This window comes from Cavia porcellus, unplaced genomic scaffold (genome assembly GCF_034190915.1).
Source record: "Cavia porcellus strain 051 isolate PalLab524CR breed Dunkin Hartley unplaced genomic scaffold, mCavPor4.1 scaffold_4, whole genome shotgun sequence".
Classification (NCBI taxonomy): Eukaryota; Metazoa; Chordata; class Mammalia; order Rodentia; family Caviidae; genus Cavia; species Cavia porcellus.
Genome location: NW_026947487.1, coordinates 40,416,392 through 40,431,331, shown reverse-complemented (window position 1 = coordinate 40,431,331; position 14,940 = coordinate 40,416,392). Strand labels below are relative to the sequence as shown.

Here is a 14,940-nt window from a genome sequence, read left to right as displayed (position 1 = left end):
TTTTAAAGAACAAGACAGAACAAAGCCAATCGAGACAATGCAGTGAAATTGGTACAGAACTTCACAGCAGGCTACTGGGCTAACTGTAACAGGTACCGTAGTATATCTCGTTATCTTCACAATAGTCCAGCCAATTAGGTATAGCGTAATCAAACCAAAAGCAGAACATTATAAAGTCATTTGAAAGAGAATATTGAATAGAGCAAAACACTTAATCATAACAAAACAAAACAGTGAAAACATTTGCATTCAAACAGAAGATAGAAGAAAATCCCTCCTATTTGCTATATTGCATACCATCATCCTCACAAGAGATGCCCAGACCTCTACTCCCCGTTACTAACTGGGGTGGGGGGAATGGAATGCTAAATTCTCAGCCCATGTGCTGGTAGGCTCATGGGAGCTGCTGACTGGTTCTCCTACTGGCTTGTGCCTGGGTGCTTACCAAGAGGGTGGGTGAATTGCTTTCTGGTTTAGATGCCAAGTTCCACCATGGCTGGATCTCAGGAGCCACTGACTGGTTCCGATGACTCTTCTTATAAGATCTCAGGAGCCACTGACTGATTCCCATGACTCTTCTTATAAGGGCACTAATCCTATCACATCAGGGCCTCATTTTTTTTGATCTCATTAAACCTTGGATACCACCTTATAAGCCTCATCTTCAATGTGGATGTCTTTAGCATGAGGACTTCAACATATGAATTTGGGAGGAACTATACAGCCCATAGCAAAATATATTCTCAAATCATCAGTTTGTTTATTTGGACTCCTGGGAGACTGAATGATATAGTAAAACAACACTGGATTATAAGTCAAATGAATTTTGTTTATTTCGTCCTTGTGCAATTTTGGCAAAGTCATTCAATGATATGGGAACTCTATTTCCTACTCTACAGTATTGGTCACATGACTTGACCTTAGAGAGGGAAAAGTTATGCTTACTCAAGTGACTCAGTAAATTAGGATAAAATGATGACACTCTGGAGACGTTCAAGGCAATACAAATGTTACCACAAAAATAATGTGTTTTATGGAAGTTGGTGGGAAAGAATTAGACATCTATGTGTTGGGTTAGAATTTCCAGTCCTTAATTAAGGTTCTTTATCTTATTCTCCAAAGCAGACAGTTGTACCCCAAGGCAATTGACTGACAAGCACAAAGTCTTTTAAAGGTGATTTATTATTTTTAGTGGATCCAGGTACAGAAAAGGAATTATGAAGAGGGAGAGTGAAGGTACAGTTTCTGATGACTTTAAGTTTGCCTGGTGGCATGACGGATGGAGTTTCCTAGGTCTAAGTAGCTTTCTGGGGTTCCCACATTGATTAAAGTATGGTAAAGATGAGCTTCAGGAAACCCTGAGTTGGAAGCAGTTGGTAGAGCTGTTTCTTCTTTCTAAAAAACATTTCTCCCCTAAGACTTGTGAAGTAGCAATAAATGAAAGAGTTGTCACAAGTGTGAATTAATGATCCCGATCTCTGACCAGGTGAGGGCTCATCTGTGAGGTGTCCACAGCTATCTCTGCCCTCCCTGGGGCCTGTGCTTTGATTTGATACTTAGATCATTTTCCTGGCTACTCTCTCACCCTCAGCTTCCACCAAGCTGCCTTCTCTATTTACCATGAAATAAGTTTTTTTTTAATTAAAACATATAATTTGTTAAAACATAAAACTATAATTTGTCTACATATGATTAAGCAAAATATCCTATTCATAACAAAATATCACAGTACTGGGTAGTATTCTAAAATGTTATAAGGAAAACCATGGAAGATACCCCATACCTTTCTCTCATCCTAAAGGGAATAATGGTGATGTGAGGAATCTGATTTTCAGCTTTCCAAGTCTCCAGGGTTGCTGTCTCCTTTGAGGAACCCTTAATTGCACTGAGTTTGGACACGTTTCCCTAAGTGGCCAGTGAGTAAATGTTCGTGGTTTTCAAGGCCAGATGTTCTCTGTTGCAACTACTCAACTCTGTCACTATAGTGTGAAAGTGGCCACAACCAGGCATAAGCAAATGAATGTGGTGTTCCAATAAATATTTACTTAGGCAACTGGTAGACCCAAGTGATGTTTTTCTGTGTACAGCTTATTTCACTTAATGTCCTCAGGCTTTAGCTTACCAATTCCTCCTCTAATGGCTCATTGCTCATTCTGTGCAGTGGGGATATTTCTTTAGTCATGTTTTATCTTCCTACTTTAGGTGAAAACCTACGGTATAACTCTATGGATAAAGAATCCCATGACTTACATGTAATTCAGAGATACTAAATGTTTAACCATTTATATCTTATTTACATTTAATATCTTTGATGTTTAAAATTTATTTTTCTTTGGTAATATGTTATCATATACACGTAAAAAAAAAAAAAAAAAACCCAAAAGTCACAGCCTTTCTTCAACGGGCATGGAAGGAATCATGTTTAGCACTGGTTTTGGGAACACATACTTACATAAAGCTACTTATAAAGAGATTTATGTTGAAGCCAGTTCTGCCTTAAATGAATTTTTGCATATTGAGTTTTAGGTTAAAGCATTTCAGTTAACAGAGTTATAGCTTCTGGAATTTCAGATTCGTGCAGCAATTCATGCAAAGATATTGCCTATGAAATTTATTAAAATTACTTCATGTGAATCGGCTCACAAGTAGAAGTACATAGTTGTGTGTGATGATGATAATGAGGAAAGAAGGCAGAACAATAAAATATAGGAAAAACTCTGAACCAATCTCTGAAATTCTAATAATTCTTAAAATAGACGAAGCAAATGCACAGATTTATCATGGAAAATATGATTAGACCACAGGAATGCTAAAATAGTTCTACTTTTAATATTAAATGTAGTCAGAAAACAAGAAATCAATAAAACGTAAAGTTAAATGATTGAGTTCACTGCCAAGAAAAAAAAAAAACTATGCTAGAGATGAGTAATAGTTTTCCTAGTTCCTAAAACTTCTTTAAAGCATATATGAGTGAGATCAGGCAGTGTTTGTCTTTCTGTGTTTAACTTACTGCACTTAACATAATGTCCTTTGGGTTCATGCTGTGGCAAATGACAAGAAATTACTGTTTTGTAAAATTTTACTGTGCATATGTATCTTGAGTGTTAGTCTATTCATGTTTTGGATCCTTAGCTCCATGATTCCTGTCATGATTATTGTGGATAGTGCTGTAATCAACTGGTGAGGGCAGATGTCGTTTTGATATGTTCAGTTCTTTTCCTTTGGATGTACACCCAGTAGTGGGATTGATGGGTTATGTGGTAATTCTATTTCCAGTTTGTGGAGGAAGCTTCATATGGTTTACCACAATGGCTCAACTAATTTTATACCTACATAAGAGTTTCTCTTTTCCTACCTCTTCTCCAGCACTTGTTACTTTTTGTCTATTTTAAATAATAGCCCTTGTAACTGGATTGAGGCGGTACCTCATTGTGATTTTGATGTTGTCATTTTAGAAAGTACAATAGATGAATATTAAAGTCTTTCAACTTCTCAGTGGTGAGTCCCACAAGTTGAATGGTTAAGATTCCCTAAGCATTCCCTATGTTCTACTTTATGTGCTCAAATTCTAAGTGGACTAAGTTATACAAGCAGTATTATCATCACTTGTATTTCTTAACAATAACAATCAATTAAATAAGATATCTCCATTAATTTCTGAATATAAATCAAGTGAAAATAAACTTCTAAAATCACCTCTGATTATTGATCTAGGCTATAATATAGCAAAATTGAAAGCTCTTCATAACAAGTGTAAAATATTTTCTGAGTTAGCATAAGTGTAATTGAAAAATTGAAAACATATAGAACATTGTTTTTTTTTCTTCCCAAGAGTGAAGCAATTAAAAATGAATCTACTTTTTTTTCTTTAAACAACAAAATTATAATTATACTGCTATTTTAGAATAGCATTGTATGTCAAATTTTTATTTTTAATAAGTTAATGGGTTTTGTATTATGCACAATGACAGAAAACTTGGTAAACAAATTTTAAAATGTTCATAACTCAATCTCAGGTTTTTGCTTACTTTCTCTTACATTCTCCAGTTATTTACAATTGCAATTATAATGGAGCCATTGCATATAACATCTCATTTTCATATAGTTTGCTTAATATTAAGGTTGTGCATAGTTCCTTAATTTTAAAATTTAACTTTTAATCCTGGAAATTGAAACCAAGACCTCACAATGCTAAGTATACACCCCAACACCAAGCTACACCCCAACTTTCTCTAAAATTTTTTATTTTATTTTTTATTTCTCTAAAATTTTTTAATCAATAACATATGTAACAAGTTCAAAATGTAAGATGGTTCAAAATGAAATCCCTATATCTATTAATATCTGAGTATACCCATGATCATTTTTCTCTAATCTTCCAAATATATTTTTTAAATATAGGAGTGGACAGGTTTACTTACTTATTCAAATGTAAACTTTTGTGTAATTTTTTATTAGGAAAATGTTATATTATTAAGCATTTATTGTGCTTGCTTTGGCAGCAACATATCAAAATATTATTAAGCATTTATTCTGTGATAGCCCTATGCTAACTGCCATGCAAACTTAACCTTTTAATTTCATAAAGCTGTGTATAGTAAACTACTGTCCTGGTTTTAATTATGGGTAGAGTTCAGAGGAGTTATGAAATGTGCTCAAATTCACACTGAACTAGTAAGTGGCTGCACAGAGAGATTTTTAAAGTTTCCTACACACACATTTCCCCACATGCAAAATCTTCCAACAATTGTTTGCCTTTTGTCAGTTTAAATAATTCTTAACTTGATTCATCACAATTGCTTTCATTATAGCTGGAGTAATTTAGTCCTGTTAGATCATGTTAATCAGAATTAACACTAATTGGTGAAGGGCAGGTCTCAGTTTTTCATGGCTTTTGAAAAGATGTGTTTGGTGTTAGCGTGAGTATGCGTTTATGCTTTTTAAATGCCACATTTACATATTTAATGTGCAGTTTTAAGGCACAGACATACAGTCATTGCCTCCTACGTAGTGTCAATCCTGGGAAGCTTTAGAAGAGCAGAAAAGTCAGAGAGGATGGCCGACCACCTGTTTGGGAAAAGTCAGAGAGGATGGCCGACCACCTGTTTGGGAAAGGTCCTCACCTGGCAGGATTTCTATGGGCTCAGTCAGGGGGATGTCTTGATTTTGCTTTTTAATTTGGCAGGTGCTAAATAAATGCCACCAGATGGGATTCTTTTCAATTCTAGGCTTTACAAGAATAAACACAGAACTCTGTTCAAAAGAAAGAAACCTGAACCTGAATTATATATGCTTCATTATTGGTAAATATGAGTGTAATAGTAAACCACATTCGCATACAGTTATGCTAGTATTGATCTGAACTGTTGTTCTCCTAGAATGGCCTGGGTGTAGCTCAGTTCCTATACACAGTCTCTTCTAACATCACCTCTTTTCTCTCTGTTTAGCTCACATGTTGTGCTTTATGGCATTTGCTGAATTGGTCACTTCCCTTAAATTTGACATACCGATAGCAGAACCTTTTTTAGCCCAACATGTGTCCAAAGTTTAATCTGTAAAGTACAGCTTTTTTCCTCAAGGGGTTAACTGCTGAATTTCTGTGCTCTTGGTAGTTTTCATTATATACACATTATGTTTTATATGCAGTGTATATTATATACACTACATACATGCATATTTATATTTTGCTTGTTTTTATATACATCTAAGAAGGAGGATTTGTCCTGTTTTAACTCCTTCAAAATGCTAGAAACTCTTTTTTTCCCCCAGTACTGAGGACTAGAGTCCTAGGCCTTAGCACTGAGCTATATTCCCATCCTTTTCGTATTTGTATGTATTTTTATTTTGACACAGTTGATGGCAAAATTGTTAAGTTGCTCAAGTCTCCTGCCTCAGTCTCCAAAATGCTTGGATTGTTTACACAGGGAATAGGAAAGGATAGACAGAGACAATCATAGCAAGATGGGAAATACCCACCATCCTTGCTGGATCTTGGAGACATTGTTATCGCTCCAATGTCTTTTGTTTTTAACCAGCGATTTTGTCTTAGTCATTCAGATTGCTACAACAAAATTACTCTACACTGGTGGCTTAAAAAAAAAACATTTATTTCCTAGAGGAGCAGAGGCTGAGAGGTGTAAGGCCAGCAGATTCAGGGTGTGGTGAGAGCCCTTTTTTCCTGGTGCACAGGTGACCATTTTCTTTCTGTGTCTTCACAGGGCTGGAAGCAAGAAGGAGCTCTCTTGGGTCTCCTTTATAAGGACAATGATCACATTCAGACAGGAGTCACTCTTGAGAGTGATCTCTCACCGGCCCAAGGCACAGCTTTCTGACAGCATCATGCTGCGGGGTTGGGCTTTCTACATAAGAACTTAGGGAGGACACATGCGTTCAGTCTACAGATTACTGCTGTGTGTCACTAACATATGCCTCCTGTTACAGAGCTTAGCCAGCTGAGTAGAAAGCTGGGCATTTTCATGCCTGTTACATGTGGCTTGTCTGAGGAAATATGAGACTGAGATCCTAATTGTGAACCGCTTCAAAACCTTTGTAAAACAAAACAAGAATAAGTCAATGTTTCCATAAAACAGCAAAGTTGATTAAGTGTTTTTAAAAGGAATTCTTTCCCTTAGAAAAATTGACCCAACTTTTCATCTGTTTTCTACATTGTGTTCCCTTCCCTTCCCTTCCCTTCCCTTCCCTTCCCTTCCCTTCCCTTCCCTTCCCTTCCCTTCCCTTCCCTTCCCTCCCCTCCCCTCCCCTCCCCTCCCCTTCCCGTCCCTTCCCTCTTCTTTTTTTCTTTTCTTGTGCTGCTGGGGATTGAATTCAAGGCCTTGTGTGTCCCCACAAACACCCATTTCTGTGCTGACGTGTGACCCATACGTTATCACATCTGAATTCTCACTTCTGATTCTCAGGGGATCAGAGCAGAATCGTATCACCACAGTGTGTTTCGTCCTGATTATGAGTGATGCCTTCAGGATGTGACGCATGAACTCAGGCTGTAACGGCTGCAGTGTGCTGGTCCTTGGCCACACACACATTTTCCAAGCCAGACTCACATTTTCATGGCTTCTTTACTTCAAGTATAAACATACTTCTTATTTCCCCAGTGTGGCAGGAATTTGAATTTATAGCCATCTGTGTTGGCCCTTAAGTAGAATCTTATCCTTCAATGATCTTGAAAAAGAAAAATATGCATTCTTGTACTTTATTTTCTTTATGCCTGCGAGTACATCATATGAAGTTGACTGATTGCTTTCTTCTTACTGTAAGAGTTCCATTAAAATTTTTATCTCGAAAGTTCATGTAATCACATTTTCTGTAATATTTTTTCTATGTTGAAATTTAGTACTTTCCTCTTTCCTATACATATCCTTATTTTGGTATAGCAAAGTAGAATAGATCTATGTACAAAAGTTTTGGAACATCATTGCTGAAATACTAAATATCTAATACCAAAACACAGCTAGGTAGCTTTATAGCAGATAAAAGGCAGCCGCAATACACTTTTACACAACTTCTGCGGTTGTATCTTACCCTCAAATGACGTTTGGCCTTTACAGAGATATGAAATAAGCTCAATTTTGATTTGTGTCTAACAAAATTACAATTGGTGTTTCAAGTGAATTTCAAGGTATCTTGCAGGGTAACGATGTACACAACTTAAAAAAATACCTATTCTACAGGTTGCACTACCTCTCTTTCTAAATTGTGGATATGCATCGTATTATTTGCTATATTCTTCAGATCTTTTCATCATAAATTTTTTATTATATTCTGTAATATAGCATTTATTATAGTATTTATTGTATATTATACTTACTATAGTATTTATTGTATAACATGTTATAGCCTTTCTGACAACTATAGTCCCTCAGAGCATGTGGTTTAAGTATTTTGACTTCAGAACTTGACATTTGGAGTTCAGTTTCTTCTATACTTTAGGGTCTCATCCACCTTTTTAATGATTTGCTGTCTGGGCTGGTTGAGTTCTAGTACTTTCCAAAAGTCATTCGCCTCTCACAAGATGGACACAGCATCTTCCTTGTGTCCTGAGGGTCTCTTATCTCTTACTGTAATCACAATTTTACCTCGCCTTGAACTCATGTCTTAAAGTTCCTAATTGGTTTAGAACTCAGAGGTCAAACTCTATGCTTATTTCATTGCTAAGACTTGAGAATAAGCTTTAAACTAATTCCTCTTATTCTGGCTGGTCCTGAGGATTGTATTAATAATGACAACACAGCATGACTGTGTAGAACAATCAGAAGGTGTAGTTTAAGAGCTCTGATTTCAGAACCAGCCTTCCTTGGGTTCAAATTCTTGCTTCATGATATTGTAGCTGTGTGGTCTTGGGGAAGTCACTGAACATTTCTGTATCTTATATTCCTCATCTTATATTAACACAAGATAACATTTTCATGGTTTGAATTGTGCCCCTGCCCATTTAAATGTTGAAAGACTAATCCCTAGTCCTTTAGAATATGACTTTGCTTAGAAATAGGGTAGTCGTAGATGTAATTTGTTATAATGAGATGGTACAGGAGTATGGTAGGTCTCTAATGCAATAAGTGGGGTTTTGATCTATTATCTGCTGCTCTTACAAAAATCCACAGACTGGGTAAGCAATAGTTTCTGACAGTTTGTAATGCTGAAGACTAGGAAGTCCAAGAGCATGATGCCAGCATCTGAGAGGGTCTTCGTGTTGTATCATAACATGGTAGCAGCTCAGGAGCTGAGGGACAGTAAGTGAGTGTGCTCAAGACAGAGAGAGGAAAACCATAAGGAAGTCATCTATTCTATCATGAAACTACTTCAGAATGACTAACCCACCTACACAATTGTGGTGCTTGTCCATTCAGGGAATTAGAGCCTCAGATCCAATGACCAAGATCATAAATGTCTTATTTCCTGATAGCGTTACAATGGCAATTAAATTTCAACATGAGTTTTGGAGAGGACATTGAAACTATAGCAACTATAGAAACTATAGCAAATGATGTCCTTATAAGAAGGGGAAGTTTGGCTGCAGAGCCTTCAAACATCATGAGGAGAAGAGGAGGTGATTTTCAAGTCAAAGAATGCCACAGATTGGCAGCAAACCCTAAAAATCTAGATGAGGGCCATAAAACAGATTCTCCCTCACAGTACTTGGAGGGAACCCACTCTGCTGACCTCAAGGACTTGGACTTCTAGCCTTCGTAAATGGGAGACAGGAAATGTCTAACAGGTAAGCCACCCAGTCTGTGTTGCTTGATTACAGCACCCTGAGCATGTAATGCAAATAGTAGCTATCAAATCTGAGGACTGACTACATCAATGCTTAACATAATGTGTTGCATAGAACAAGCATTAATGATTCTATGTTTACGGCTAGCTACATGCTTTCCTGCATGCCCAACTTTATATTAGACACATGTATAGGCTATATGAGTTCAGAGCACAGCAGTTCCAATATACAGTGGTTGTAAAATACAAGTTCATTCATTTGTCCTTAAACCCTTGTTCCAAGTTAAAATAATAACAGCACTGATGATATAGTCACAGTGACAACAACTGTTCACTACACATTTCCTACATGACAGACTTTGAGGTAAGTGTTTTCTATACATTCTCATCTCCGTCTTCCCCACTGCCATGTGCATGGCTAACAATTGCAGTCCTGTCCTTTCTTTGATGTTTATTGTCATGGGCTGTGTCTTCACCTCAATATCATCACTACCTTCCTTCCCCCCATCACCTTTTTCTTCTTCTCTGGGATCAGAAACTGCTTTCCCTACGCATGCTGGGGTGCGTATGATCCCATCAGGCTGCATTTAGGCCTTTTTCCTTTGTGCTACTCACGTATTTCTGCCTTAGAAATCATCTCAACATGTAGTAACTCAAAGCACCAATGATGATTTTATTTTCCTGATTTTGGTGAGTTAGAAATTTCAGGAGGGTTTGACTAGGAAGTTCTGTTTCGGATTCTGTCAATGCCATCAGAGGGTGACAGGCATTGGAGCACCTATTGGCTGGCCAGTTGTTTCTGTCTTTTCTTGAAATCTCAATGCCATGTAGCCTCTGTACATGTGTTGGTTTGGGCTTCCTCCCATCATGGCTGCCCTGGGAAAGCTGGACTTCTCTTATGGTGGCCTGGGATGAGACCCTTGAGACATAGGAGGAAGGTAAAAAGGCACTCTCAATGAGCTCCCTAATCTTGCAGTCTAGAATGAAAGAAGAACTGTAACTGCCAGATACAGAGGTGGATTGAACTCTCCTACTTACATCCTGTTGCAAAGTCGGGCTATACCTGTGGAAATTTTGCTGTTAAGATTTTGAAACATGTAATTTTTGCTATATTTGAAAATGACTTTAGAGCTTATTTAAGAAAATAATAAAATGAGTATTATGTGCATCACAACAGTTTTGGATTCTCTAGTGCTGGAATAGCTCTAAAAATTTGGGAGAAGATACAAAGATGTTCCCAGTAAGAAATATCTGAAAATCAATTTTGGAGATTTTTTGTTCCTTTTTATTGCAATGTTGATATTACACTAATGTGAGTGCTTTGACTTCCTCTTCCCTATTAATGCAATGCATCTGAATGTATTGTACCATATTTGTCTTTATTCTGATATTAGTAATTAGCACCCACATATTGAAGGCCTCAAATGTTCAGGCCATTCTTAACTCTGCAACACAAGCTTTCATTTGTTCATTTGATGAAAGAATTTCCAGTCCTGTTTGGAGAGATGTGTGCACGTGTCCTCAGAAGTCAGTAAAAAACATATCAGTGTGTATATCATCAGGGTTACCATTAGACTGAGTGTACAGAAGCTCCACATGTCAAGGGAAACCCCATTTCATTGCAGACAAAACTCCAGTCGGATCAGTAAATTGAACAAGAATGATCAACCTTAAGCACCATGTTCAACTGCCTTGCATGCAGGTCCTTCATTCCTTCACCGATGGCATCTTTGATGAGTGGATGAAAAGATACCAGCCTGCTGTAGATGCCTGGCCCGAGGAGCTGGCGCCCATTGGCCACAATCGGATGTATAATATGGTGCCTTTCTTCCCTCCAGTGACTAACGAGGAACTCTTTCTAACCGCAGACCAACTTGGCTACAGTTACGCTATTGATCTGCCAGGTAACTAACACAGCTTCTTAAGTGGGTGATTCACTTAACTGTTAGAAGCTTACTTTCTTTCTTTTAAATCTAAACCAAGGTCTTTAATTGAAGCATTCAAGTCTAGTTAAGTTCATTGGCTATTTTCTGGCATGTAAGTATTTAACAAGGTGAGCCATTAAACTGCCAATTAAACATCAGAAAGGGACTAGTTTGTAGACTATTGCTTTAGATAACTGAAAGTTATTAAGAGGCTTTTTCCCCACAGAGGAACTATTGATTCCTACACCTGATTTGACAAATATCTGAATTTATCAGGTTAAACAAAAGCTAACATATGATATTTTGAAATATCTAACAATAAAGTAAAAATGAAACAGTTGCATGTGGACAGAGACAGGCAGGACTTAGAGATTATTACCTGAAGGCTAGGGTTATGGTTAGACAAGAATGGAATTTGCCTTGAGCACAAAATTCAATAGGAGGCCAAAAAACAAATGTCATCGGTAATTATGGTAAATATTAATGTGATAGAATATTTTATAAGTCAAAATTAATGTAAAGGATTGTGATGAATACTATACCATAATAATTTCAAGTTCACACAGGCTGTTGTTTGTTTGATTTGCACACTTGAGTTGCTTCCCAGCAGGGTCTCTGGTTTCCAGGAAGCTGGTGTCATGTTGCCCACAGGGATGGGCTTACATGGGCCACAAGCTTTACATTATCCTTTAAAATCATTGTCACTAAGTCATGTTTTAAATTGTAGATCTTTTTTTAATGTCTAACACTTGGTTCAAAATAAAGGAAAGAACCATGAATATATATAAGGGTACATGTTTTTCTTTTTTTGTCCTGGACCCAATATAGCTTTATATGCTATTAACAGGATCTTAGGGCAATTTGTAAAAGGAAACATAAAACAACAAAAAAGCATCTTAACTTGTGAAGAAGTAGAAAAATGAATAGCCAGCATGCTGGTGGCTTTTCTTTTCTTATGTGTTTTATTTAATGTTTCCTAAATCTTAGCCTACAAAATGATCAAAATGATTCCTCCTGCTTCTTCTCCTTCTTCTTCTTCTTCTTCTTCTTCTTCTTCTTCTTCTTCTTCTTCTTCTTCTTCTTCTTCTTCTTCTTTTCTCTCTTTCTCTCTCTCTTCTCAGAATCTTTCAGGGTTTTCTTTCCTTCTAACTCTGCGTGTGTTACATCTTATGCTTCTTACTGATTTGAAATTTCCATTCATTGAAAATCACTGAGGATATCTCATTCAAAGTTCTGTTCTGGGATAAGGAATAATAATAATAATTGAAATATGCAACCTGACTTGCTTCTCTGTCCTCTGGTAGCAATCAGCAATATAAGCTGAGTCCTAAATACAGCTGTAACGCATTAACTCATCAGCAGATAAAAACCCATGTTTAATTTTAATTTTAGTAGTTTGACAATGAAACTTACAATCTTGCCTGCAGAGGTATAAGTATGAATAGTTAGAGTGGAAATTTTTTTTCTCCTACTTTTTAGGTGGTCAGCAAATTAGACTGATGACAGAAAGACTAACAAGTAAAAGACTGACAAATTTAATTTCATGCTTATTATTATTATTCTTGTTGTTATTGTTATATGGGAACCTTTGTAGAAAAGAGGATTCAAAGTTGATAGGCAAGAAGTTGTGGAGTTGAGTCAAGACAAAGAAGCCAGGGTCTGAGCTTTTAAATGACAATGACAAACCACAGAAAATCTTAGAAGATAAGAGCTGTTTTAGTAAAGCTCCTGGCAGTGTTGAGTTAATCTTCTGTGCAGCCGTAACATTTCCACAAGAGAGGAAATGGGTAGTAGCCCTTACTCCCCAGCGTTGCTTCTTTCAGTCAGAAAAAGGGGTTCTGGGATGGCTTCTGGCAAGTTATGTGCAGACCCTCATCGCCCTGCCTTTAGCTGGAAACCTGCTGGGACCAAAGGGGAGGAGCTGGGAGGTGCGTTCTGACCCTCAAGCCTAGGCTGGGAGCAGGTGAGCGGCTTTGGAGATTGGATAGACCTTTGTCTATTGGAGATGGGTCTTGACCTAAACTGGAAGAAATTGGTAGATGTCAGGGTGTTTTAGACTGAAGAAAGGGGAAAGTAGCACAGGGAACAACAAAGGTAGTCTAGGTGAAGGGCTGTGAGAGAAAAGCACGTCGGGGTTCAGAAAAGAATCCCACCAAGCACGAGATGTTGAAATGCTGAATGCCCGGAGCTATAGAGGAGCTAAGTTCTCTCTGCCCTTCCGCTCCCTCTCTGCTATCTCTCATCTCTTTCCCCTGCAAAGGGCAGGAAGGGGCTATCTTTGACATCCTCTGTTGTACCCAAAGGACAGATGCTTCAGAGTCCAGGCAACTTGGTCTCAGATGATCCTGTCCTCTTCTTTCTTTGTTAATCTCCTCTAAAAGTCATTAGCTGTTTCCATAAAATTGTGCACAGTACCAGTCCCTTCATGCCCAGAGAAGGTGTTGAAACTTCAGCCAGATGGTTGTCTTTGAGAGTCATGCTTATGTGGCTCCATTGCATTTTAAGTTAATAAATTTCTGTGTCTTTTCTCTGTTTAACTGATTTATTGTCAGTTTGTTTTATAGGCTGAAATGATCAAATCTTCAGAGTGGAAAGAAAGTTCCTTTCAATTTTATACTTGCTTGTAGAGGAGGGTCTGGGCCAAGGAGTTCTGTGAACTATGTCCTGATCTGTGAGAGGGTCTGATTGCAGAGAGCCCTAAAAGCTAGGCAGATGTCCCAGTAAAAGGCCATGTCACACTCTTCAAGGTAGTGGCTTCAAAAAAACAAGAAGAATAATCAGTGGTGGCAAGTATGTTAAGACACTGGAGCCCCATGTGTTGCTAGAGGGAAGATGAAATGTGGCAGCAACTTTGAAGACACTGGCAGGATTCCTCAGAAAATTAAATATGGATTATCATGTAATGGAGCAGCTGTACTTCTTGATACACACCCAGAATTGAAAACAGGGTCTTGATGAGATATTTTCACACTCATGTTCATGACAACATTATTTACAACAGCTGAATGTAGACGCCACCCAAGTGTCCATCAATACTTAGGTGAATAAACAAAAGTTGGTGTGTATATATATGGGCTGAGGGCAAATGTGTACATATATGTATGATATATATGTGATAATATTCAGTCTCACAAAGGACAAAAATTCAGGTACATGCTACAAAAGAGCTAAGCCCCAAAGGCATCAAGCCAAGTGAAATGAACTAGACGCACAGGTATAGTGGGGCACACCTGTAATTCCAGCAGTTGGGAGGCTGAGGCAGAAGGGTCATTGTGGATTCAAGGCCAGCCTGGGCTGCATACTGAAACCCTGTTTCAAAAACCAAACCAAACAAACAAAAAACCAAAATGAGACATAATAGAACAAATACTGCATGATTCTAGTTATATGAGAATATAAAGTTGTGAAACAGAAGGCTGTTCCCAGAGGCTGGGCAGGGAGACTGAGAATGAGGACTTATCAGTTAGTGGGTAAAATATTTCACTTTTTCAAGATGACAAACATTGTGTGGATGGATTGAAGTGGTGGTCACACAATAATGGAAATGGTACTGAACTGTATTAAAAGTGGTTAAGATGGTAAAATTTATGTTATGTATGTGTTACCACAATTAAAAAACATTAAAAATAGGCAGAGAATTTGGACAATAATAAAAAACAATTATTTTTGGTGATTTCACCAAAAAATGATAGAATAAATTTATAAGAAGATGAAGCTAGCAACAGGGGCAGCTGTATCATAGCAGAAGGAGATGCATTGAAATCTTCCTGGAGGAACCTGGCTG

General features: G+C 37.6%; 1 protein-coding gene across 1 annotated transcript in view; it reads left to right on the top strand.

The window, feature by feature from the left end:
* Dct (dopachrome tautomerase) overlaps nt 1-14,940 on the top strand; it is a 36,949-nt gene that overhangs the window by 18,051 nt on the left and 3,958 nt on the right. The window contains exon 7 of the mRNA XM_063246934.1: nt 10,934-11,135. Coding sequence (XP_063103004.1) covers nt 10,934-11,135 — 202 coding nt within the window. The remainder of the gene's footprint in view (nt 1-10,933; nt 11,136-14,940) is intronic.